The sequence below is a fragment of the Macaca thibetana genome, chromosome 5 (genome assembly GCF_024542745.1).
Source record: "Macaca thibetana thibetana isolate TM-01 chromosome 5, ASM2454274v1, whole genome shotgun sequence".
NCBI lineage: Eukaryota > Metazoa > Chordata > Mammalia > Primates > Cercopithecidae > Macaca > Macaca thibetana.
This window is the reverse complement of record NC_065582.1, coordinates 160,186,985-160,214,366: the sequence shown is the minus strand read 5'-3', so window position 1 is coordinate 160,214,366 and position 27,382 is coordinate 160,186,985. Positions and strand designations below refer to the sequence as shown.

Genomic DNA, 27,382 nt, shown 5'->3' with positions numbered 1-27,382 from the left:
CCTAGCTACTTAAAGAGAAGCTATAGATTTCAGAACCTGGGGGAAATGTAGTAAAAGTGGTTAAACGTGACTCATCTTAATACTTGCATCCCTTTTTGCTGCTTCGTAGTTCACTAATTAATTTATTGTAAGCTTCCTTATTAAAAGTGCCTCGTCCTAACTAGGGTATTCTTACACTTAGCAGATCCTTAACAAATATTTTTATAAGACGAAAATAATGATAATAATAATGTCTTCATTTCTGACTACCTTAGCCACTTGTTGAAATGTTTCTGCAGTGCAGTGGCTTAGAAGAGGAAGGCAAAAGTGTTTTTTAAGTAAGACTGTCAGGTTTTTATATAATAGCAATCTGCTTTGAGATTTAGTATTTAGAAAGATATAATATGTACTTACACTTTTATAAGGCATCAAAATATGCGTTCTATTTATTAACTTATTTTTCTCTCTGAGTTTTTCTTTCACGTGTCAACATGTTTATTGTAGAAAAGTTAGAAAAGACAGATAAACTTTGTAATTATTTGTTAAAAGTTTATAATTAGTAAAGGAAATAACATGAAACAGCAGAGGCAGAAGGAAGGTAAAAAAAGATTGGTGGAAGAAAAAGAGACTCAACCAAAGAATATAGAGAAAGACTTGAAGAAGAGATGTTTTTTGAGCTCTCCTTCTAGATGTTCCCTGAAACTGAAGCTGGTGGCTATAGTGTCATTGGGAATATTGACCTTCTAATCTGGTTTTTAATTGTTTTAGTTGCTAGAATGCAAAGGGCCTTTAAGTTGTTAAAGAGTCTTACTATTAGAAAATCTTGATAGGTACTGTTTCTTCAAGTCTCACAAATTTTTCCGCATTTCCTCTAGACTTAATTGTTAACATCTAATTTTAGAGTTAGATGATACATCAGAGGCAATCATAGTCCCTTTGTGTGTCAGGCAGGTTACTGAAGCTCAGGAGGTTTGATGACGTTCCTCACATTACCCTTAGGAATTGTGTTAAGCCCACAATTGAACTTTGATCTCCTAACTAGAGACCAATACTTCTCTTGCTGCTTCTGTATCTATGATTTACTCATCTCTTCATTCTGCAAAGATGTATATCATCAACTATGTATGTGGCACCATGAGTTGTATACACAGATGAATAAAATGTATTTCCTATCCCCAGGAACAATCTGTTAAACAGCTAATTATAACACAAAACACAGTGAAATCATAGTGTTGGAAATATGAACAAAGTGCCATGAGAATGCAGAAGAATGAGCATTTAATTATGATTAAGAGATCAGGAAATGTTTGTCTGAGGTTATAGCTGACCTTAGTAAGGTTTTGATGGCTAAGTAGGATAAAGAATTAGGATAAAGAATTATCAAGTTCAGAGCTATCAAACTGTGATGATACTGGTGATGATAAATAATCTGGTGTGCCTGTACCACAGAGTGTATGGAGTTAGGAGAGTATGCCAAGGGGAGGCAGATGTAGCTCAGGTTGCAGGACATAATCATGAATGTTTAAGGCCAGATCAAAGGTCTTGAATTTTACTGTGTATACACTTAGCCTATATTACAAGGCTAGAGTGTGAGCTCTATAAATACAGGGACAATGTCATATTTATTTTAATATCTCCAGAGGCTTCAGAGTAGGTTTTTAAGTATTTGTTAATTAGGTGAGTAGGAGCTCAGCAAATATTCGGTAGATGGATAAATAGTGGTAAATCCTCAATGGATGTAAAGATCTTTTTCATGGTCTTATTAATATTTTTGAAAGATAAGTTGAGCTCTCTAATTTCAAAAATTGGTTAGAGACCTGAGAGTTTGGAGGAAAGGATACCAATTAGGAGGCTCTTACAGAACCATAGGTAAGAGCTTATTAGGGACAGAATTCTGATCATGGCAGTAGGGAAGGAAATAAAAGGTTAGAAAATAATAGTGGTAGACTCCCTACAGATGCATATATTCATTCTGCAAGCCTTTATTGAGTACCTGTTATATTCTGGGCACTGTGCTTGGTCTCTGGATGTAGAGATACATGAATAAAAAACAGTTCCTATGCTCAAAGGATTTATTCTACTGGGAGAGAAAAAATAAAAAATGATTAAATGACAGTAAGATAGGGGAAGGAATACAGTTAAGTACTGATTTTGTATCAAACATTGTGCTAATCATATTGCATATATAATAATATTTAATCCTCACCACCTCATTGGTATTGTTCCCACTTGATTAATGAAGGCAAGTTTCTCTCCAACCTTTGCTGGGCCGAGAGCAGGAGTACAAATAGAGGCCCACCTACCATAAGTCAAAATATTTAAAAGTTATAAATTAGACTCATAAACTGATAAATACTACTCTATTTTCTTTCCTTGATACATATACTTTGATAACAATCTGGAAGGCGAGGTTTGAATTCAGAATTTTCCGACTCTTCATCCATCCCTAGCCTGTGGTATCCCCACCCACTTCTCATCTGTGGCTCCACTTCATACCTTGGACAGGCTTCATGGACAGAAGCCTGTAGGTCCAACCTCTGTTCACAGCTTCCACAAATAGCCAGCCTTTGGCCACCTCTCTGTCCCGAGGTATACACATTTATCAGGAGGTGTATACCTTCTCTTCTCTTCTCTACCCCACCAAAGAGAACATGCAGGCCCTGGAAGTTGTCTTAGGAGCCTTTGGGCTCAGAATTTCAGAGTCTTGGGTACCTGGGATGTAGTCTGGAAGAAACATGGGCTCTGGGTACAGCCGGAGGGGGGTCACAGAGCCTTCAGCTCAAGCTACTGTGCCTTAGTCTAAAAGCAGTTATGGATGAGGAAGCAGGTTAAGTAACATACCTAAGCGTACACAGGTAGAAAGTGCTGGAGTCAGAATTGCACAGTGAGACGGAGTAGTACCTCAATCAATGAGGGCAAACCAACTGAAACATGAGGATTGATTAATGAATTGCTTGGGAGGGAGGGATCAAGGCTATCAGGGAGATCTTTCTAGGAAGATTGTTGTTTAAAGTTGTGAAGGAGCAGGGCAGGGACAGGGCCAGAGGTAGAGGAGAACATTGCCTGTAGCCCTTGTCCTGCACCCAGAGGCTGAAGGGGTGGCGATCAATTTGGAGAGATTAGAGCAGTGCTTGTGGGGTACAGAGGAGGAATGAAGACTGAAGAGTTAAGTGGTGGTTATCCAAAAGGGACAGGAGAGATACATAATCACATTTAGGTGTAAGGGCTAAGGGAGAACAAGAGAGCAAAAATGACTCAAAAGTTTCTTCCCTGAATGACTAGGGAGTTGGTGAGTCATTTACAAAAATAGAGACCAGAAGGAGCCTGAGGATACTGGGCTTTTAAAGTCAGTATTATGGGTTGATAATGAGAATACTGGTAAAGCGAGAGAGAAAACAAGTATACAGAGTCTTGGAGCTATATCGAAGGAGTGCACAGAAGAGAGGACTGCCAGAAACAAAACAAACACTCACAAAAAACTGAGCAGCAAAAGTTTCTGTGGGACAAGAAGCCTGATCTGCTTAGTGTCATCAATGCGATGGTAGACCCAAGTTTGAGTGTGAGGCCATTAAGTACAACATACAAAGAAGGGAAACCCCTGGATTTAGCAATCAGAAGTTACATCCGTAGGGATGGGAAACCATTCGCAAGCATTTGAAGATACATAATAAGGAAGTAGAGGAGGTGAATATATATAGTTTTAAAAAAAATTAAGCCTGGCTTCAAGAAAATGAGATTAGAGATTTGTTTGATGGGAAAGTAGGATCTGGGAAAAAAATTGACTACTACTTCTTCCTTCTTCCTTCCTTCCTATTTTTTCTTCTTCTTTCTTATTTCTTCTTATTATTATGTATAAGAATATTTGTAACATCCCTGGCTGAAAGGATGCAGTGAAATAGGAAAGACTAAGGATATGATTACTTTGATAAGATACACCCACCCCTTGCCTCTACTCTGCTTCGTTAGAGGAGTAAAGAGCAGATCCTACCACTATCCAGCTGAAGACCATCTGTCCTCAGTAAAGGTAACCCTGTTTATGACAATCATCACATGAAGCTACGGCTTCCAGGTCACCCTTATCAGGTGATTCTCACCTCCACAGCTTCAGGCCTCTTTTATCAGTAAGTCCTCCTCCACCCTAGCCTGGCCTTGTCCTCCTTCTCTCCATTATTTTTCTTCATAGCACTTATTACTATCTGACATGTATTCACTTATTTTTATTATGGTTGTTTTGACCCTGATAAAATGGCAGCTACAGTTCTTAGAACAGTGTCTGGCACATCGCAGGGACACAGCACATGCGTGTGGAATGATGCACGTGCAGCAAGGAGGAAGGGACGGTTGATGGGGCAGGAGTCCAAAGCAGGGTTTGGCAGACTTTTCCTTTAACCACTGAGATGGTAAATATGTCACGTTTTGCTGGCCACAAGCAGTCCGTATCCCATATTATTCTTTGTTGTTTTTGAAATAATCCTTTAAAATATGTAAAAGCCATTCTTAGCTGACAGGCCACACATAAACAAGCTGCAAACCTGACCGCTGCTTGCCAGTCACTGTGAAAGTCAAGGAAACAAGATTTAGAGCACAGATGAAGATGTTGGGTGAAAAAGAAAATGTATACATCCTCCTCTGGACTGTAAGTGAGAAAACAGATGAAATATGAAGAATAGACAAAGGAAGGAGTCCATGTCAGTGGCGTCAGCCTCCTAGTGAGGAGAAAGTGAAGTCTACAATTAAGTGTTAAACACTTGAAAAGGGAGGAAATTTTGAAAGAATGGGATGGCTAATCATATAGAGAGGAATAAGAAAACTGATACACAACATAAGATTCAGCAGAAGTTGGAGAACATGAATCTGTGTGCTAGAAGACTAGAGAAAATGTCGATCCTGAGAATTTTAACTTGTGAGCTTAAAGCAGTGCTGCACAAAATTCTGCACATGGTTGGCCTGGCGTACCAGTTCAGAATAATTTGGTGCTTCTCATACTATTTTTGATAAAATTGCTTCTAGAAACAACAAAGAAGTATGAACTAACTTGTAAATGATAACATCAACAATTAACATTTGTTTATTAATAAATAATAGCCTAAGCGATTTAAATAAATAGTGTAGGCCCTAAGCTATTTATTAATGGCTAAGCTACAACTGTTATCTCATTTAATCATATTACGTGAGTTCTAGTGTTATCTCTGATTTACAGATGAGGAAACTAAAGCTTAGAGAAGTTAAGAGACTTACGCAAAGACACACACACACATACACACACACACACATACACACACACACAAACACTCTTAAGTGACAGAACCAGATGAACACAACCGAGTCTGTCTGACATCCAGTCCATGCCCTTATCGCAATAGGGTGCTGATAATGCATTGATATCAATATGAAAGGAGTTTCTACTGATAGTTCTAGTCTTCACACTGTCATGTTCAGCATTTTTATATTGCTTTTGATGAGGACATGTATACTTATCAAATTTTTCAGTTTTGTAGAATCAAGAAAACTAGAGAATGCATTAGATAACCGAATAAGAATTCAGGATTATTATCTCTAACTGGAGTGGTTCACCAAAGAAGAAATGTAATAGAGATAAAATTATAACCCTTTACTGAGGTCCAGGAACAACTGTCCAAGTACACTGTCTTAGCTGTTGGGTGTATAGGGAGGAAAAATGATTAGAGATTTTAGTCACCTCACTTTAAGGATTGCACTGAACTGTAACTTGTTCAGAAGAAAATAAAATAGGGAAGCTGTTCAAGACCACCTTATCTAAGGAAAAATTAAAGAAACTCATAAAGTCTTGGAGCAAGAAATTGTGATGGTGATGGGGCAGGAGACAGAGTAGTGTCTTCAAATATTTCTGAACGTTTTCACATAGAAGATAAATTAGATTTCTTCCGTGTGACCTTTGTGGTCAGAACTAAGAATAATAAGTAGAAATTTCAGGGAGCCAGAGTTTGGCTCACTCTGAGAAAATAGCTCCTTCCAAATTAAACCCATTCAAAATTGTAATGAGTTGCATTGGTAATTAATGCTTCGGCTATTGCTGGACATGTTTTAAACTGCGACTGAACTATCATTTATTATAACTCACTCTGTATGACCTCTAAAGCCCCTGCCAGCACAAAATTTTTGCCTATGAACATGTCAGATGAATAAAGCATTTCTATATTATTTTTCAAAAATGTAACTTAGCAGCTTTCTTCTGTGCTGTGTTTGCAACCTGATTTAGTAGTGTTAGCTATATGGTGGTATATATTACAAAACTTCTGTTTTGAACTAAGCTGTACAAATTCAAATTTTTTACTTGGAATGTGAGAAGATGTTTAGCACACCAAGTTAGGCTTCGAGTATTTTTTGAAAAGGATGTGTACTTTACTTCTGTATAATTATTGCCAAAGATTATACTGAATTTGTATCATATTTCTGCCAATATTTCTTCTAAAGCCATATCCCATGATTAATTTTCAGTTAGTTTACTTAACACCCATAGTGTTTTCTGTAAAGCAAATGTTTTCAAGAAGTGCCTTGAAAAGCTCACTTATCTTTTAGCGTATTTGATTCTAATATACACAGTGAAGTTGTTTCAGGAGGGACATAATCTATTGACTTTCTGAGACCATTATAATTAGTTCTTAAACTTAATTCTGTGATCTGTCTTGTTATGTTTTTGCCCTGTTGTTTTGTGTGTGTGTATATGTATATGTCTGTGTATGTATATGTATGTGTACGTATGCGTATGTGTATATATACACACATACATATACACATATATATACACATATATATTCAGTTTTGATTTCTCAATATTATCAATAGAATATTAACTGGATATATGTTTTAAAGCTTCTAGTTTACTTTTCCGAAGGTATCAAAAATTTTTTTTATTGTTTACTATCACTAAGTCTTTCTGACATTTATGGACAAAGTTGAAGCAAAAAATAGAAAACCTTTATAGTTTCAGTTTTAATCCTTTAAAGCTTACCTAATAATCAGTAGGCCTACTACTTATTGAAAAAGAAATACTTTTTTTTTTTTTAGGTGTTATCCCTTTTCATGGATTTTCAATGTATGGTAAGTTGGGCTTTAAAAACATCATAATGTATACCATAAAAACATACAGTGTTATCTGTCAATTTAAAAAATAATGACTGACAGATATAATTATTTTACTATAATAAGACTATAAAGGAAAGAATAAAGTGAAATACATGCTGGTTTCCCATAGGGGCTTAATTTTTAAAAATTACTGTTTTTATTACACGTTAAGGAAATCACCCACAAGTTATTATGAACATTTTAAAATGTTGAGTTTAGTAGGCCAGGTGTGTTGGCTCATGCTTGTAATCCCAGCATTTTGGGAGGCCTAGATGAGAGGATCACTTGAGGCCAGGAGTTCAAGACCAGCCTGGTCAACATAGCGAGACCCTATCTAAAAAATAAAATAAAATGTTGAGTTTAGTATTTTTATATGTCCAATTTAAAAATGTTAAAAATAAGAGATCACCGTAATTGGTTAGGTGGTGATTGCTTGACAGATTAGAATTAGAGTATACTGTGAAAATGGTCCTGTGGTTTACCATTTTTTAGTCCAATGGAAACTAGAGATACACATTAATATTTAGCTCCAGTAGGTGTAAAATCAGATTGCTTAAATTCCTAAAGTAATTCTCTTAAGAGTTTTTTAAAAATAATAGGTCAGAAAGAATGCTAAGGAAGGGACAACACTGAGTTTGAGCTCATGATTTCTCCAGGCTACTGATATGCACAGCAACAATTACATCAGAGCATTCAGTTACCTGAGGTGCATGTGGGAGATGCATGTGCAGGCTTGAGAGCTCTGAGTGCCTCCAAGGCCTCATGTGTCATTAAATGAGGAATGCAAGAAGCTTATGAAGATTAGCAAAAGCAAGAACTCTCTACACCTTAATGCACTTAATTTTTAAGTTTTTAAGTGTTACATATAAACTTATTAAAGATTGTTGTCCCCTTTATTTCTACCCCTACCTTTAGAATGAACAGAAATACATTAATGTTTCGCTTTTGTACCAAGAATCTTCAGTAAACATTTTTCTTTGTAAACATCAGTGTTCAACATCAGATGGTCATGGTGAATGACATAACACTATCATTCAATGAAAAAGAGTCAAAGTACCTAGGGACTTTATGCTGTACTTCGTGTTAGTGACAGGCTTGAATTATAGGGTACTCAGCTTTATTCTCTTGGGCAACCACAATTTCATAACATAATACGTAATGTTATAGTGACCTCACAGCATATTTCTCTTATAAATGTGAGGAATTTAAAATAGAAAACCAAAAAAGATTAATAATATAAACTTTTACATCTAATAATAAAAATGTTCACCTTTTTATCTTTCTACTTTAGTAGTTCCAACTACAAAAATTTTTCAAGTAAATCATTTTTGGAAGTTGTACTTGAATGATTTGGAGGATACTTGATGTCATGAAAGTTTAAATCTTTTAGAAAGATCTTCTGGTGTTTAAAATATATCATTGACTCAGCCTCTGCCTATTCACATTTATGATCATTTAAATAGGCTACAGTTTATACACCCAAGGGGAAAGCATTTGCTGACAATGATGCAAAATGTTTGATATAGAATTTATTTATACTATTTTAGAAAACTATTTTCAGCATCCACAAAAACTTTACCAGCAACCACTTATTTAGAGCCAGTATACAAAAATAATCACAAATCATCCCTAAGGAACTCTAGTTAGTACTTTGCCATTTCAGTTTTAGTTACTATATTTCTTTAAAATTATAATACTTACCTCTTTTAAACATTGATACAGATCTTTAGTGATAGGCTGTCATTAAAAAGGAAACCAAAAAGATAGTAATTTATTTAAAAATTTACTCAGAATTCTTCTGTAATTTTAAATACCTTCTGCTCTTCTATTTATGCAGATTAATGAAGTTTTATTGTAGGTGTATAGTATATTATGGTGTCATAAATTCCTACAGTATAGTCTTTAATTGGTTTAAAAGATAATTAGCTAAATTTATTTTTATGGAAGAACCAAATAGGGAAGGATGTTTAAAATTAAAAATTAAGTCATGTAGAATCTTTTTTACATATAATCTATAATGGACTAAAGCTTTTCCATTTCATAGCTATATAAAGGAATTCAACATAAACAACTGTGGCATCTTGAATAAAAACTAATTGTAAATTTCTTTTATATTGTGTATATTCATATAAAAGTGCTTATTTTAAGATTCTCTTTTCATTTCTTCACTGGAAATTTTTATTAATAATTACTGAATCCATAACATCTTCAGATTCAGGTTATAGGTTTTCACATATCAATATTTAAAAATTGGAGGAAAAAATTTGCATCATTTTTTTAAAATAAAGAAGTTCCAAACCTTCATCTTAGATTTATAATAATAGCATATATATTTGTACCACACTGTTGTTTCTTAGGTTGTTATTGCAATGAGAGCATGAGTTACTATTTGTAAATACATGAAATATCCTAATTTGGGCTATTTTTATAAGTAGCAATTTATTTAATAATAAAATAAGTTTTAAAATTTGTCTTGAAATAGACATACCTGTCTTTTTAAAATTTTTATATATAATATATAGTATATACATTTTTCTATATATATACAAGTATTTATTTTTATATGAATTTAGATATTTACCACCAAAAGTGATTTCTCATTTGCCTTCAGAAAAAATAAAAATTCTCACTTGCAATGCTAATTTTTAATGACTTATTCATCAGTAATACTGTGCATTGCCCTTTATCCCAGAAAATTGAACTTTTGTGTTTGAAAGAATTTAAAATATTTTACTATTTTTCCTTTTACTTTGTCAAAAAGAAGAGAGCTCAACTGGCCCACTGATTTCCTTGCTTACTTAGTGCTTACTGCCCTCAGAGCATTACCAACAGGTTACAGAGCCCCAGAAATTCTTACTTGTCCAATACATATTGTTTGAAATTACCCTGTAAGGCATTTTTTATTAAAATTAATATTTAAGTAATGCAGTTGTACCTATCCGCATTATAAATTTGTTTCTATGCTGCCTAAAATACTTGAGGCTTGAAAAGATGGAAAGCATGACCACCTTTGTCAGTGTAGAATAATCACATGCTCAGGTAGGTCTCCAGTCGAAGATTAGGACTTTCTGACATTCAGCTGTGGGATGTCTGGTTGTGTTGACCCAGCTGTGCTTAATTGCTACAGACTGGGGGCAATCAATTCAACATTCATTAGAGAAATAAATCCTTTCTGCCTACAGATTGTTTTCAGTTGATGAATATATATGGGGATGTAGCGATAAAGACCAGTAGTGTACAGCTATTACTCAAAAATCTTTATTTTCAAATTGAATTAATTGAAGACCATGATTCTAAAAGTCATAAATCATCTATTTTACTTACCTGACTTCCAAAATTAAAAATTTTGAAATGTGGCCTGAATCCTTTGTGAGAGAAAGTGAACATAAGCTGCCTGGTTGTTACTTTCTTATTACTTCAATTTAAAAAAGGAGAGATTTGATTTATGTAGTTTTTATAAGTTATGTGGAATTTTTCATATTTCTGTATAATTCCATAATGTCATTCTTAGCCATCTGTTAAATTGGGATTATAATAGTTTGTAATATACTCCTTTCTTTATAATATTTAATGGCTGTTTGAACCTTACATGTGCATATATTTCCCTCTCAAAATGAAAAAAAGTAGTATGATTTTAAACTTGTCTATGAGTGTATATGATTACTATAAAATAGTGATTTATAATGTCATATTTTATAAATTTATCTTAAAATTTTAGTAGTTCTGCAGTATTATAAATTATTTTTTTCTTTCAGTTGCACCACTTTGTTTTCTATACCATGAACCTTCCAAATTGTATCAGATATTCCGTGAGATGTATGTGCGTTTTTTCTTCAGACTTCATTCCATCTCTTCTCATCCTTCTGTAAGTTCATAAGAAAAACTGGATCAAGTTAGGTTGGACTGTAATCTGTTCTTTCTTTCTGTTAAGAAAAAGTCTTCTACTCAGATTCTAATGCAACACATTTTAATTTGTGATGTCAACCAATGTGTTTTTATTGCAAAAATGACAAGATGAAATTGATATTTAACTATTTTGGTAATAATTTAAATGGAAAAAGTCTCTTGTCAACTACATTTAAATGATTTTTTTTTTACATATTACAAGAATTAGAATGTCTGTATTATTATTCTTAACAAAGATGCCTACCTTCTTTTCTGATCTCTTATCTACGAGATGAAATAAATAATATATTATCTCTAGTGCTGTAGAAAAGTCTACAAAGCACTCAGTGTAGTTAGTGCTTGGCTCCCAGCAGGTGTTCTGTAAATAAATGGCTGTTGTTGTTATAATTATTATCATCATTCTTCTTTGTTAATGAAAATCAAACGTTGAATTGTCACTTGTTTGCCAATTTCATATTTGGCTAATTATCAGTTATAAAAGTACATATTTTCTTTGTATTCAATAAAATAATCCTTTGGCCTACAACCATAAGAATCAAGGAAAAGCATATATATAGGAGTTGAACATTTTAATCTGTTTTATTTTGGCTGTTCCTTTATCATATCTTTTTTTTTCCTTTCCCATAAACCTGACTAAGAGCAGTATTTATTTTATTTCAGTTATGCTTTTTTTCCCCCTTTGGACCTGCTGTGGGTAACATGACTGCTACTCCAGGTGAAACATTCAATTGGAATATATGTCAGGGCTACTAAATTTCCCCAAAGAGGCAACTGTATTATTGCTATTAAATTAAATAGCTGTTCTTTATCCCCCCATTGTAAGGTTATGTATTCCTATTTCACCTTCCTCCATCTCCAGTTTTGCTCTCATACATTGCTAGTGAAAGTTGGCAAATCACAGAATTCCAGGATGTCACAGATAAACAAATGAAGCAACACCAGTTATCTTGGGTTTCTTATCTCTAAGAGAACTTGATTTTGTTCTTATCTTACCTTAATATTTAATCTGGAATAATTAGAAATATGACCAATAATTAAGATCAGTAATTCTTTTCTAATACTCATTCTAAGTATCGTATTTTTACTCTCATATTCTATGCCATTTTATGCTTCAGAGTTTAAAAAAACTGGCTGCATAGTACATACCCATGGTGTTCTCCCTGTGCAGAGCACTGAAGCCTGGCACTGGGCAACTCTGGGTATTTCTTCTTTATCTCTGTGCTGGTGGCCCTGGGTATCCTTTTTCAGTGAATTGATTGAGTCAGTCCTGCCCCTGTCCTTTTTTTTTGTGATTCAGTGGAGTGAAAACTTACAGGCAGTCACCTCCTTTTTTGGCTTGCAGCCAGACTGAATTATTTGGAACCATGAGAGTCTTTTTTTCTTTAGAAATGCAAAAAGAGGATTAAAAATTCCTTACAAAGATCAGCTCTGAGGAATGCTAAGCTGCAAGAAAGACTTTATTCAGAGTTGTCAAATAATAAATGTACTTGAAAAACCATCTGCTTAAATTGATTAAGTTTTGTACTTCACAAATAATGCCCTTTTAAAAACAATAGATTTTAGTTTTAAAAAAATATGTGTATACTAAGTAATCAAACATTCTTGTTCAATAATTTCCTGATGCAAATTTCAAGCAGCTAGCTGCTAGTCTTTTCCTGGGGGTAGATTTCAAAGAAAGAGTGAGAAAAGCAGGCGATGTTTTCCCTGGTGAGTGAGGCTGGAGGGGAAGGGACATATGGAGGGAGAATGAAGGTGGCTATATAGCACTAGGGAAATAACTGGAAACTGGAATGCATTCAGATAAAAACTAATTTTGCTGAGGTTAAGTAATAATACGTGGCTTGCAAAGTGGCAAGTTTTCTGTAAGGTGATGTTTTCCTTGGACTCTCCACATATTACATACTGGTTTATGTGGGGAGCATATTGTGTGAAAAGGGAGGCTCCTTAGCATATCTGTATGTGTGAGTATAAATAAAGAGAAATAAAGTTTATGTTTAAACACAATGTTAGAGAGCCATTAATACATTTCCTGTTTTTGACTCTTAAACAGTATAAAGAATATTTATGTTGATAGCCTTTCTCATTTTCCATTTGAATAATTTGTTGGCATAGTTAATTTTTAAATATTAAAATATCTATTTCTCTTATGATTCATTATTATATCCAGGGTATTGTGTCACTCTGTCTGCTGTTTGAAACTCTTCTTCAAACTTACCTTCCCCAACTCTTTTATCATCTACGAGAAATTGGGGCTCAACCGTGAGTACTTTTCTCTCCTAATTGAAGAATAGATAGTTTCACAGAAAGCTCTTTTTTCTTCATTGTAGAGCACTTGCAAAGATGTAATTTTTCAGAGAAATTAAGCTAACAATTTTCCTAATAAAACTATAATTATCAAGTAGTAAATTGTAATGACATTGTGCCAAAAATTCTTGAAAGAATTACCAAAATCCTAACAAAGTCTTCTTTACTAGGATTTTTGTGTCTGGTACAAGAGTCACCAAAATAAACCAATTTCTATTCGTAATGAAAGGTGTCAGCCAAAACTGAAGCAAACATTTGTGGAAACAAATAATACCTGAAAAATGTGATCATACCAAACTTAAGTCAGTATAGGCCACAGTTATCAGAAAATTACCTAAGAAAACTATAGAAGTTCAAGTTGGCTGTCTTTTGTTAAAGGAAAGCAAATCAGGTACCTATTAATGGTTGTACACTGTGATTTCTCCTTCCTAAAATTTGAATTTTGTTCATTGGTCGCAGTATGAGTTATAAGTGAATATGTATAGTATCTCTGGACTTCAAGATTATTGGTTTTCTCTCTCTCTCTTTTAAAATAACAGTGTCTAAAGCAAGAGAAATTTCCAAATGATTTATCAATGTTTTCTTCCTGTCTTATCTGTGCAGCTATTTTTTCCTATTAAAGAGGGTATATTTGAAAAAAGTATTAACTCCTTGAGGCCACAAAAGAAGTTAGTGGGAAATAGAATAGTATAGTATTTGTCTTCTCCACTCTTGAATCCATAGCAAATAGATAGCTGAGTGGGTGGAAATTTAATCCAGATTCAAATTCCATTTCTGTTAAGCTTTGTAATCCTGGTGAAGTTTTTTAATTTATCAAAGCCTCAATTTCTTTATGTTAAGATAATTCAGTTTATTTATCTTAAAAATCAAGAGAATTAGTACCTTGCAGAGTTGTTTAAAGATTGAATGATTATAAAGATGGAGATAGCAATCAAGATGGAGATAGAGATAGATAGGTATATAATCTCGTTTTTATAAAGTACCATTGAATTTCAGCCATCTTAGAGATGGCCTTTATAAAATAATACCTCATATCATCCATTGATAATACTGAGCGGATACCCTTTCCTTTGTAGCCATTAAAAAATAAAATTCTATTCATGATTCAGAAGCATTTTATATGAGCATAAGACTTTCATTCTTAAACTTGTAGTAAATTGACTTCTTTATGCTATTGTGAAATGAACATTGGAGTATAAGTAGGGTTTTCTTTACTAGGATGAAGACATTTAGTTCATTACTAGAAACTAAAATGATATTTTTTCTAGCCTATTTATATACTTTACATATTAAAAGAAATAAATTTATTTCAATGACATGATAAACATTAAAATTCCTATGTAGGAAAATTGTAAAAATTCTAATTGTCAAGGTAGAAATCATTTTTTTAAAAACTGAAGCTTTTGGAAGCTTTTTAACTTTGAATTTGATTTCTTTAATAGATACAGGACAACTTGGGTTATCTATTTCTTTTTGAATAAGCTTCAGTAGTTTATGTCTTTTACTAGGTTATCATATTTATAAACAAAGTTATTCATACTATTCTCTATGCTTAGCCTTTTTAATATTTCTAGGGTTAGTAGTGACATCATTTTTGTCATTCTTGATATTAGTAATTGTAATCTCCCATTTTTTCTTGATTATTCTGGCTACAGGTTTATCAATTTTATTCGTCTTTGAAAGAATCAGTTTTTTGTTCCATTGATTCTTTTTCTCTGTTGTTTTTCTGCTTCGATTTATTTCTACTCATATTTATTATTTTCTTCTTTTTGCTTGCATTAGATTTATTTTGCTCTTGTCTTTCTGCTTGTTTAAGGTGGAAGTTAGATCATTGATTTGGGGACCTTTCTTTTTTTTCTAATATAAGCATTAATGTTACAGATTTCCCTCAAATTACCTCTTTAACTCCACCCAACAAATTTTGATATGTTATATTTTCATTTTTATATAATTAGAAATGTTTTATAATTTCTCCTGTGGTTTCCTCTTTGAATATGGGTTATGTAAAAGTATGTTGTTTAATTTCTAAATATTTGGAAAGATATCTTTCTTCGTTTATTTCTGTTTTAATTCTGTTGCAGTTAGACAACATGCTTCATATGATTTCAGTTGTTTTAAATGTGTTGAAGTTTGTTTTTGGATCCAGAACATGATCTGTCTTGGTCCATGTGCACCTGAAAAAACTTTGTATTCTGCAAGTATTGGGCAGAATGTCATATAAATGTCAAGGAAATCAAGTTTGTTAATAATGATGTTCAAACCTTGTATAAACTTACTAATTTTCTGTCTACTTTTTCTATTGATTATTGAAAGAGGAATGTGAAAGGCTCTAATTATAATTGTGGATTTTGTCTCTGTCTTCCTTTAGTGCTGTATTTGTTTTTTTCTTCATGTATTTTGATGCTTTGTTTTTAGGAGAATTGATCACTTTATTTTTATATAATGTCCTGTTTTATTCCTAGTAATAAATCTACTATGTCTGATATTAATATAACCATTCCAGCTTTTTTAAAATTATAATTGCATGATACATTCTTTTCTGTTCTTTTACTTAACATATTATCAATATCTTTTTTTAAGTGGGTTTCTTGTTGAAAGTATAGTTGGGTCTTCCTATGTGGCAGTCTGTTTCTTAATTGGTATGTTTATACCATTTATATTTAATATAATTGATATTATTGAATTGAAATCAACTATCTTTCTAAATTCTTTTAGTTGTTCCATGTTCTCTTTATTCCTTTTTTCTCATTCTCTACCTACTTTTGAATTGAACATTTTTTTATTCCATTTTATCTCCACTATTAGATTTTTATACTTTTTAAAGTATGTTTTTGATGGATGCCATGAGGTTTACAATATACTTCTTCTTCTTTTTTTTTTTTCTTCTTGAGATGGAGTCTTGCTCTGTCGCCCAGGCTGGAGTGCAGTGACGCGATCTCGGCTCACTGCAATCTCACCTCCCTGGTTCAAGCAATTCCCCTGCCTCAGCCTCCCAAGTAGCTGGGATTATAGGTGCATGCCACCATGCGTGGCTAATTTCTTTTTTGTATTTCTAGTAGAGATGGGGTTTCACCATGTTGGCCAGACTGGTCTTGGACTCCTGACCTCAGGCAATCTGCCTGCCTTGGCCTCCCAAAGTGCTGGGATTATAGGTGTGAGCCACTGCACCTAGCCAATATACTTCTTTAATTAATCACATTCTACCTTCAAATAAATTTCAGGCCTAGATGGCTTCACTGGCAAAATCTACCAAGCACTTCAGGAAGAAATGATATCAATCCTTATTTTTCTCTGGCTACTATCAAGATTTTTGTTTTCAGTTGTCACCACTTTGATTATTCTATATCTAGGCATAGATTTCTTTGGATTTATCCTTTTGGGAGTTTGCTAAGCTTGAATTTATAAGTTTATGTCTTTTGACAAATTTGGAAGTTTTGACCCATTATTCCTTTAAATATTTTTTTGTGCACCATACTCATTCTTCTTTTCTTCTGGGATTCCAGTGACACAAATGTTGAAACTTTTGATATAAAAGAAAAAAAGAAGATGAAGAAAAATTAAGTTTATTATTTTCTCACAAGTCCTTGCAGGTCTATTTTTTTTTTTTTCCATAGAGACAGGTTCTTGCTTTGTTGCTCAGGCTGGTCTCAAACTCCTGGCTTTAAGTATTCCTCCTGCCTCAGTCTCCCAAAGCACTGGGATTACAGCCATCACCACACACAGCACTTCACTTTTTCTTAATTCTTTTTCTGTATGGTGTAGATTGAACATTTTCTACTGATCTATAGTCAAATTCTCTGTCTCTTTCCTCCATCATTTTCGTTTTACTATTAGATCCCATCTAGTGAGATGTTTTTGTGTGGTTTTTCAGTTCTACAATTTTCATCTGGTTCTTCTTCATACAAAACATATTGAACTGTACACTAATAAGGGTAATTTCTACTATACTGTAGTTTCCCCTTATCTGTGGGAGATACATTTCAAGACCCCCAGTGGATGCCTGAAACTGTGGATAGTACTGAGCCCTATATATACACCATGATGTTTTTCCCTATATATACATAACTATGATAAAGTTCAGTTTATAATTAGGCACAGCAAGAGATTTACAATAACTAATAATAAAATAGAACAATTATAACAATATGCAAGCATCACTACTCTTACTCTTTGGGGCCATTATTAAGTAAAAAAAAATAATAATAAGGGTTACTTGAACACAGGCGCTGTGATACCACGACAGTCAACCTGATAACCAATGCAGCTTCTAAGTGACTAACGTGTGGGTAGCATGTGCAGCATGGATACACTGGACAAAGTGATGATTCATGTCTGGAGTGGGACCGTGTGAGCTTTCACCAGGCTACTCAGAACAGCACACAATTTAAAATTTATGGATTATCTTTGGAATTTTTCATTTAATATTTTTGGACTGTTGGTGACCACAGTTGGCTATGGATAACTGAAACCACAGAAAGTGAAACCATGGGGGGACGACTATACATAAATTATAGCACAATAAACTTTATTTCTAAAAAGCTATGCTATGTTATTTCTATATTGGTGGGTGGGGATGTGTGGCACTATTCCTCAAATATGACACTATGAGAATTTGAGTAAAATGAAGCTAGCTGAAGTTAATAATTTTGACTTTAAATTCAAATGTATTTTGTAAGTTATTAAAATTCCAGTGGCCCAAAGTTTCTTTTGTATATATAAAGAGATATTCTAAGACCACCCAAAAAGCTTAATTAGTCAATACTAGTGCCTACATGTACTTTGTTATATTAGAACAATAGTTAAACAGTATTGAGGAATTTCTGAAACTTGAGGATCTTTTTCAGTCTTAAGATAATTAATACAGTGACACCAACCAAGGCAACCTCTGGGTCCTTTTCTGTCTTTTAAGAGAATAGCACAGATGTTTATTGACATAATATGATAATTCCAGCAAGCAGTTTGGCTAGCACCTGTCAGGGACAGTCAAATGATATTAGATGCTAATAGATAATACAGAAATGTGAGGAACTAGTTGATCTCTTAAGGCACCAGGGCCAAAGAGTTCATTTCCTGATTTCAGAGATAAATTGTTATTGTAACATGACCTACTTGTAAGTAGTGAGATCTCATACATCTTGAATTTTTTTAGTGAAATAGAATTTAATTGAATTTTCTGGCTGATCTTTCAGAGTTCTATAACCTCCTAACTAAAATGAAGAGTTTGAAATCAGAAATCTGTTTCTAATGTCTCATAGCTTTAAAACTATTTTTGTCCTTATACTTGTTATTTTATTTTATTCATCCTATATAGCCATTTGACTGAAATGTAGAAAATAATTTATTAAATTGAGAAAATATGAAGGCATTGAACAATCTTTCAAGTATTTTGAATAAAAATTCAAATTATTTTGGATTGCCTGGAATTAAGACTATCAGAAGGTCAGCTCATTGATAGCTAAGTAGTATACACTCTAAAAAACAGAATGTAGAAGTGGGTTTTATAAAGGCTGACCTCTAGAATAAAGGAGGACCCAGCATGTGTAATTCTTCCTCTTAATACTTTGAGACCACTAATTTGAGGATTTATGGTTTCTCATCACTGCACTTTTGCAGCTTTCAAGAAAGTACTTAAGTTTTAAATGCCCAGGTTATTTCTAAGACTCTTGAAAGAGTTACCTTAACAATAGAATTGGTTGGGTTCTTCTGATATTGCATTTTCATAAGAAAATTTCAGTGGTAAATTAATTTTTATTTTTCCTTGCTTATAGACTTCGTATATCATTTAAGTGGATGGTTCGAGCTTTCTCTGGATACTTAGCTACAGATCAGCTCTTGCTTTTATGGGATAGAATCCTAGGATACAACTCTCTGGAAATTCTTGCTGGTAAGAGTAAATGCTTGTTTGTAAAACACGTGCTGTTTCTATGATAAGGTCCCTTTTCTTCCTAACATTCACCACCTGTAACTGGAATTTATTTGTCATTTCTAATGCATGAGCATGAACAATTAATAGATATATCTGGCTTTGAAGATAAGTACCAACAAAAACTGCAGTCTTGATATTTTTATGTAACTGCACAATACCAGCCTACTTCTAGTCTTTCTTCCTAGCTCCCAGGAAAGTTCATTTTCCCTTCCCTTTCTGTCTCCCCTTTTAGTCCAGCTAGGTCTCACTATCGCCCAGCACCTATGAGGCCTGTGCAGCAGAGTGTATATATACTTCCCTTCTCCTCTGGACTCCCCTGCTACCTTAGCAGTCTGTTCTTTGCCCCATCTCAACACCTAAGATCCAAACTGAGGCTAAGCCTCCCTGCATGGCTGAAACCTCAGCTCCTCTGTGTCTGTTTATAAAAGAAGTTAAAACCTTTTCCTTTTTGCTAACAGTCTCTGACTTCCTCCCTGGTGGCTGAGTTTCCCCTTTTATTCTCTCAGGCCAAAAACTATTTCATCTTTTTTTCAGGAAGTCACAAATTTATCTTTTATTTAATAATTAAGCAGTTCTTACAACAGATGTATGCCCAAGGCAATTATATGATTACAAAGAGGGCATATATTTCTAATTAATTCTATTATTTTGCTTCCCTTGTACACAATAGACTCAATTATTTTATTATTGAGATTATCAGGATATTCAAATAATAATTACAATGTTTTCACAACAGATAGGAATCAGAAAAGTTGGCAGAATGTTTCCATACCTTAAATTGATAGCATTATAAAATCACCTCTCTGGGCTGCTGTGGAAATAAAGCTTAGTTGAAGAAGAATATGATAGGAAGATTCTCTAGGTACCATATTAACATATTTGGGGTTTTTTTGTTTGTTTGGTTGGTTTTTTTTGAGACACTCTCACTCTGTCGCCCAAGCTGGGGTACAGTGGCATAATGTTGGCTCACTGCAACCTCTATTTCTGGGTTAAAGTGAGTCTCCCTCCTCAACCTCCTGAATAGCTGAGATTACAGGTGCCTGCCACCACACTCAGGTAATTTTTGTATTTTTAGTAGAGATGGGGTTTTACCATGTTGGCCAGGTTGGTCTGAAACTCCTGACCTCAAGTGATCCACCCGCCTTGGCCTCCCAGAGTCCTGGGATTACAGGTGTGAGCCTCCACGCCCAGCCTTCACATATTCTTGAATGCTGAGAAGTCTATAGTTACAGATACTGGGTAGCATATGTCCCTGGGTGATAGTTACCCTGGTATAATGAGAGATATCACTGATTAATATTTTTAGCAACTTCTAGTTTTCTTCTCTCTCAATTTTTAAAAAAACCTGTACAAATATGAGTTAGGAAATAATGGTGTGCCCTCATTTCTTTTGGCTGAATGGCAGTAGCATATATAATCTAGCAAGAGAAGGAATCCTCAAGATTGTTGAGTATAACTTTTTCTAAACATTGTTTACGAGCTGTTCTTATCCTCTGTTGGGACACTTCAGTATTGGGCAATCCCTGCCTTACCTGGTGGCCCATTTCATTTCTGGATAATATGGCTCGTTAAAATGTACTCCTGTTAAACCAAGGTAATTATCATGTTCTCTCTACTCTCACATTTTTGCCTGTCCCCAAAGTCTTCTATTTTCCAAGCTAAGTAGCCTTGTTTTCTCCTGTCATTTCTCAAGTGAGAGAATTGTAGACTTTTAACCAAATGTCTGTCCTCTGAGTGTACCAGAAAATTTGAAGAGTACTGTGTATAGCACTCAGTATCATTTTAAAGAGACATTAAAGCATGTTTAAAAGGAGGGCTCAGTATAAGAAAATACTTTTTAATAATTAGGACTTTCAAAAAGTAGAATGGGTTCTTTAACTGTGATGTGAAGGGTCAAGAGGTTTCATACCTTGAAAGAAATGTTGAATTAGAAAACCTTCAAGCCCTCTTTCTATTTAAATTCTCTCATTCTGTGCCTTATCACCCCTTAGCAAACTGAAGGAACAGAGAAATAAATGTATGTTGAATACTGTATTTGCTCTAAGCCAGGTGCTCTTCTGTGAGCTCAACAATTAATGAAAAGGTTACTGAAGAATAGGTAGAAATGTAGTCTGCATTATTGCTTCCACCCATTTTCCCTGAGTGCTTTAAAAAAATCTACAGGGAAGAATTCTGGAACATCTAGAAATGGAACTAGGCTGAAGGAAGCTCCCCTACCATGGAATTCAGATAAAGAACCACAGGGTAAATAATTTCATGTAAATGTATACAAATTAGTTTTGATTATTTCATATACCTTTGGTATGAGTATTTTGGAACCACGTTTTTCTGATCAAGTGGGTTACTATGCAGTCTTGAGAAATGTCTTCATAAATGTCACTGGCTTTAATTGTGAATTAATTAGAGCCTTTTGAAGAACAGTTTAAAGCAAAGTTATCTTAATGTTCTTGATAGAATTGCTTAGAATTAAAGTAATAAGACCAAAAGAAAATACTAGAGCCTCTATATTTCATATGAAGCATAATTTCAGTTGAAAATATCCCAAAGTGTAGACCTTTCCTCCCTTGGCAAACAAGCCTGTCCTGTGGAAGGGCTGGGCAAACCAAACATGAAGCAGATGGAAAGGAACTTCTGTGATGTGACACCAAGATAAATAAAGGTTATGAGCACATAAGCATTTTGGATGCTGAGGTCAATTAGTGAACTGCTCTTTTTCCCCTTCTTATCTACTTTTGGAGAAACAGTTTTCCACTATGTAAAACTCTTTCCTGCTGGAGCAGAAAATTTGGCCAGCCTGTCAAGCTTTCAGCAACTATGTTCAATTATATACAAAAAAGGAAGTAGTAATCATATTCTTTAACGGCTAAAATGCCTGCACTATACAAAATATTATTCCAGATATTAGGAAGCTGTAAAAAAATTGCTGGTCTACAGAAATAGTTTTCTTTGATATTCTTGTAAACATGAAACTCAGTGACTTTAAAGTATTCATGTTTTCTCCATTTCAGTTAAGGAGTAAATCCTTTGTTGCAGATCTCTTGTATCTCCTGTTACATATTCACTAACTGCAGCTGACTTGACTTTTTAAAATTTTACCATTCCCATCTTTTTCTCCAGAATTTTTCTCTCTGAGGAGTTCTAATGCTTTTTTGCCCGACTGTCCAAAATCTCTTGTCCCTTAGAAAAGTGCCTGTGCTTCCCAGTCACTGGTTGCACTTGGCCTTTATCTGGGGAAATTAAGAGGCCTTGCTGCTGACTTCTGTTCCTCAGGCACAATGACCACGACCACTGTAGCAGCATCCTTCATGCCATCTCTGGAAAGTCATTCTGATAGACAGCAGAGCCAATGATTCTTAGGAAAGCACACAGATTATCATGTCAGAGATGAGTGGTTGCTGCTTACTTTCAGCCTCAATAGTGTCTTCACATAGTGGTTAGATGCACAACTCCAGAGCCAAGGTTGAGTATTGGCTTTACTATTTTCTACGTGTCACCGCACTCACTATGCCTCACTCTCTATCTTAGTAAAATGGGCTATTAATAGTATTTAACTCACAGAATTGGTATGAGAATTACTTATTCTCTTTGTAAAAATGTATTTTAAAAAATATATGTGTTTGCATTAGGTATGCACTATACCTAGGAACCAGTCTTCCAAATAATTTTGAATATTTCTTTTTCATTTTTTTTGTTTTCTGTTTTTTGTTTTTTCGAGACAAGGTCTCTGTTACCCAGGCTAGAGCGCAGTGGCACAAGCATAGCTCACTACAGCCTAGAACTCCTGGGTCAAGCATTCCTCTGCCTCAGTCTCCCAAGTAGCTGGGACTACAGGCATGCACCACCATGCCTGGCTTATTTTTTAAATTTTTTGTAGAGACCAGGGTCTTGCTTTGTTTTCCAGTCTGGTCTTCAACTCCTAGGCTCACACAATCCTCCTGTCTCAGCCTCCCAAAGCACTGGGATTGCAGGCATGAGTCACTGTGCCCAGTATTTTGAATATTTCTTACCATTAATTTCCTAAACTTCAATGACTTGTTGGGTAGAGAATCCACTACCATCACTGGTGATGGAGAGAAAAGGAGGTAAGTCAAGAGTTAACTCCAAGCAGTACCATCTCCTTGTCAGGGTCACTTGCCTTTTAAATGGGTCCTTCTATTGTTTATGACTCACTCCCTCACATGGAGTTTTATGGTAGGTTATATAAGTTTTGCATGTTAGCGTTGCTCTTTTTCCATGTGCATATGTTTAATGGAAACAATAATCCAAATGTTATTTTTAATTTTTTTTTAAGAGACAGGTTTTTGCCATGTTGCCCAGGCTGTCAAACTCCTGAGCTCAAGACACTTCTCCTGCCTCAGCTTCCCAGTTAGCTGGTACTACAGGTGTGCACCACCATGCCTGGCCTCCAGTGTTGTTTTCTACTTAATGTATATTATTGATCTTTAAGTTGTCTTGTAATGTTTGGATTTTTTTGAAGTTTCACTTCTTTTTTCCTGTAGCCAACATTAAATTAAATGTCAGTATCAATCCCACAGCAGCCCTCCATACAGATATATCCATTTGTGAAACTCTTAAGAAATTCAGTGTTGTGTATAAAAATTTAACGAAAAATTATAAAAATATTTTTTAAGAAAAGGCTTTAAAGCCACATTTCTATCAGGACACCTCCTTGGTACATATGAAACATAATCTATTTAAAAATTCAGCCTCCATATAACGTTTCAGAAGCCTCTCTACTACATTAGGAAGAAATACCTGCACCAAAATAAACCTTAATCCGTAAGACAGTCATTAGGCCAGGCATAGTGGCTCACCCCTGTAATCCCAGCACTTTGGGAGGGTGAGGCAGGATGATCACTTGAGCCCAGGAATTCAAGACCAGCCTAGGCAACATAGTAAGACCTTATCTCTATTAAAAAAAAAAAAAAAACTCATTAGATCTTCATGCCATTTTAAAACGGTTTAAGTTGTAGATTTGAAGGAAATAACTTTTAAAATGGCCTTTTTAAAGAACACTGAATTTTTCTTTTTCTCAAAACTGTGGTGTTCAGTTTGTCTGGCCATCAGTCACTGTTCTCCAGAGCAGACAATTTCTGTTCATCATAAGACCTTAACTCAGAATGCGGGGATGTGGTCGGTTGTGTAAAGCACTAGTTCTGAATTTCCATGCAGTGGGTTTTGGGCATAGCATAGCAGTAACCGTGCCGGGCTGATGAGTAGGCGAACAGTTGAAATAGTGTGCATTCTTTTCCAGTGCTGGCAGCTGCCGTGTTTGCTTTCCGAGCAGTGAACCTGATGGAGGTGACATCACTGGCTGCAGCTGAAGTAAGGATAAGTTTCACTCAGATGGGATGGAAATAGTTTCTGAGGGATTGCCAGGCTGTCATTTTAGTGTCTGATGCATAGGACACGCATTACTTGCAGCCAGATTTTTTAACTCGGGTAAAACCTGTTAAGTTATGAGCTAATAATACTTAAGGATTCAAATTTCTTTAATTACTTGAGAAAAATCTTCTTATGAAGGAGTAATAAACAAGATTATTATAGGAAACCATTATAACCATATGGGAAACCAGATACCTGGTAATTTTAGTAGAAACAATTGGGGTTTATGTTGCATTTTTTTATTGTTCATGTCGATGCATTATTTTCACAGAAGGAAAACTACTTGAGAGAGTTAAAGAGCATGTATTTGGGTGATATAGTGAAGATACATGGGCTTTTTTGGTTATTTAAAATTGTGAGTTAATTATTTAAAGCTGATTTCTTTTCAGTGATATAATTTATACCTGAAACATGGTTCAATTAAATAGTGCTTACTGTATTATTCTATTTGTTATCTTTCACAGAAATATAAATTTTTCCTTAAAATAGCTGCCTGCATTTTTGTTTAAAGGGAAGAGGATGTTTATGCATCTTGCAACTGAATAAACATTAGTTCCATCTCAAAATGACTTCCTGCAGTCAGTCAGTCCTTACACTAGAATAACAGGACTAGGAATCATAATGTGCGCTTATTTATAGAAGCAAGTTGAAATGTTAAACCTGTTATAAACTCTTGCTACCTTGTATATTTGAAGAAGACTGAGGCTAACATCCAGGTTATTTTCTGCGGCACGTTTCAGCATTTTGCACATGTACTACCATTAAGATATTCTGAAAAGAGAAGGAAAGTTGTAGCTTTAGTACTAAGATTTAGGACAAATCCAAAGAAGAGCTTAGTGTCAAAATTACATAGTAATTATGTTTACCTTATCTCATAGACTTCGCTTTGCTATTAATAATTCTTTTTATTTTTTGTTTCAGGCAGTTCTTGCTGACCTTTCTACTTTAAAAGTAATGCCTCTTCTTCAAATTTTTCTGTTTGCTACTGTCACCTGATCTTCTTCACAGTCACTGACAACACATCTAGTTTTTCATTAGAAACAAATCATGAACTATGCAAACTCTGCATAAAACCAAAATGAAACTTTGCATATAAGCCAATAAAGATCATGTTCCCTCTTCAGTTAAACCTAAGTAGTTTCTCACTTTTTGAAACAATAACTCTGCACCAAATATTGCATCGCATGCTGCTGATTTTCAAGAGAGAAGCAATAAACACAACTTCTGCTAAATTGAGCATTATATATATAATATTATAATATATATATAATCCTGACTTGTAAATGGCATGTAATAATATATGCAATAAGAACTAAAGATACTGTAATAAACTTCAAGAGGTAATGTAGCTTCTTGGATAATTCTTTTATGTCAGTTTATAAATTTATCTCTAGATAATGTATTGTTTTGTCTCATAAATTGCTCTTCACTCAGAGCCAGGGGTGGAGTAGGGTGTGAGAACACTTGAAAAAGATAATGTTTTTAAATAGGAATTCACAAGTTGCTTAAATGATGTTTTAAGCAACTTTTTACACCCCAGGGATTTTCTACATTTCTCTCCATTTTATTTCTCTCTTTAAACATCTCTACTGGGGAAGGTCGAATACAGTTGTCTCCGTCTAGCAATATTTTATGCTTGACTCTCTGAAAGTCAGAAAATTATAGTTGATCCCTTTTCACTTCTCAACCTTCCTTCTCTTGCTTAGAAGACTTGACATTGCCAAGGCCTGTTGCCAGCTTCTGTTACTTTGTAACTATGCAAGGAAGACACCCAAGAGAATGAGGAGTCAAAACCACATTCACTTTTGCTGAAGCTTGGTTTCACAAGGTATACTTCTGGGGCAGAGCCCCTGAGAGAGATTAAAAGTAGGTAGCAGGCATTCATTCTAAACTGCAGACATTATGCAAGGCATCAGCCTTATTTTGGGCTTTATTATACGTGAAGGGTCTTATTTTGTATTACTTCCTAAAGACCTACCATTTCTATAATATGGAGGAAAAAGTATGTGGGCGAAAAAGTCCGAAAGCTATTGTCCTTTGATTTTAGTGTCAAATTTAAGATGCTGATCACTTCACTAAAACTAAATCAGTAGATTGATACTCTTATTGATTGCCTAGAATTTTATTTTTACCCAAATGTATTTTATGCATCTTTTCTTTTGGCAGTATATATTAGGAAAAATGCTTGTTGATTTCCTAAGAGCTGAATAACAATTTATTCCATGATTGATTCTTAATAAACCCCATTTTATTGCTTTTGAAGGTGATGCAGTTATAATCCTATGCTTTGCCATTCTTTGTTTCTGAATGTACATTAATTGACAGGAAAAGCACACACCCATGACTATTATCTACTCAGAAAATGGCTAAATATTAGGAAGAGAGTGAGTTTTAAATGATCTGGTTCACGTGCATACAGATATGCCCATCTTTGACTTTTTTCTTTAGGAGAATATGCATTAGCTTTTTTAAAAGAGGCAATGTAATAGTCTAGTACACTAGACTGGAGAATTCTGGTCCTCAGATGGGGGAATTTTGGTCCTCCTGTAAATTCCTAGATAATTTAAGCTCTCTTACCTGTAATTGGGGTTGAGGGACTGGTAACAAATGGTAGGAAATTATTGTATCTGCTCCATTTACCTTACAGGTAGGTAAGGACCTGTAGGACCAAATAAGAAAATACTATATTTGAAAGTAATTTTTAAAACTGCAAAGCACCAAGCAAATGAAGGATATTGTTGGTACTTAGTTTGTATATGACGTTTTAAGGACAAGTAG

General features: G+C 34.4%; 1 protein-coding gene across 3 annotated transcripts in view; it reads left to right on the top strand.

The window, feature by feature from the left end:
- TBC1D19 (TBC1 domain family member 19) overlaps window positions 1-25,733 on the top strand; it is a 156,856-nt gene extending 131,123 nt beyond the window's left edge. For 2 of the 3 annotated variants that reach the window (XM_050790699.1, XM_050790700.1), the window contains 6 exons: window positions 7,027-7,059; window positions 10,839-10,948; window positions 13,157-13,248; window positions 19,062-19,177; window positions 24,474-24,544; window positions 25,526-25,733. In XM_050790699.1, the coding sequence (XP_050646656.1) occupies window positions 7,027-7,059; window positions 10,839-10,948; window positions 13,157-13,248; window positions 19,062-19,177; window positions 24,474-24,544; window positions 25,526-25,600 (497 nt within the window). In that variant the 3' untranslated portion in view covers window positions 25,601-25,733. Of the gene's footprint in view, window positions 1-7,026; window positions 7,060-10,838; window positions 10,949-11,649; window positions 11,705-13,156; window positions 13,249-19,061; window positions 19,178-24,473; window positions 24,545-25,525 lie in introns of those variants that run through there. The other variant, XR_007725721.1, reaches the window with a different exon arrangement.
- The last annotated feature ends 1,649 nt before the right edge of the window (window positions 25,734-27,382 follow it).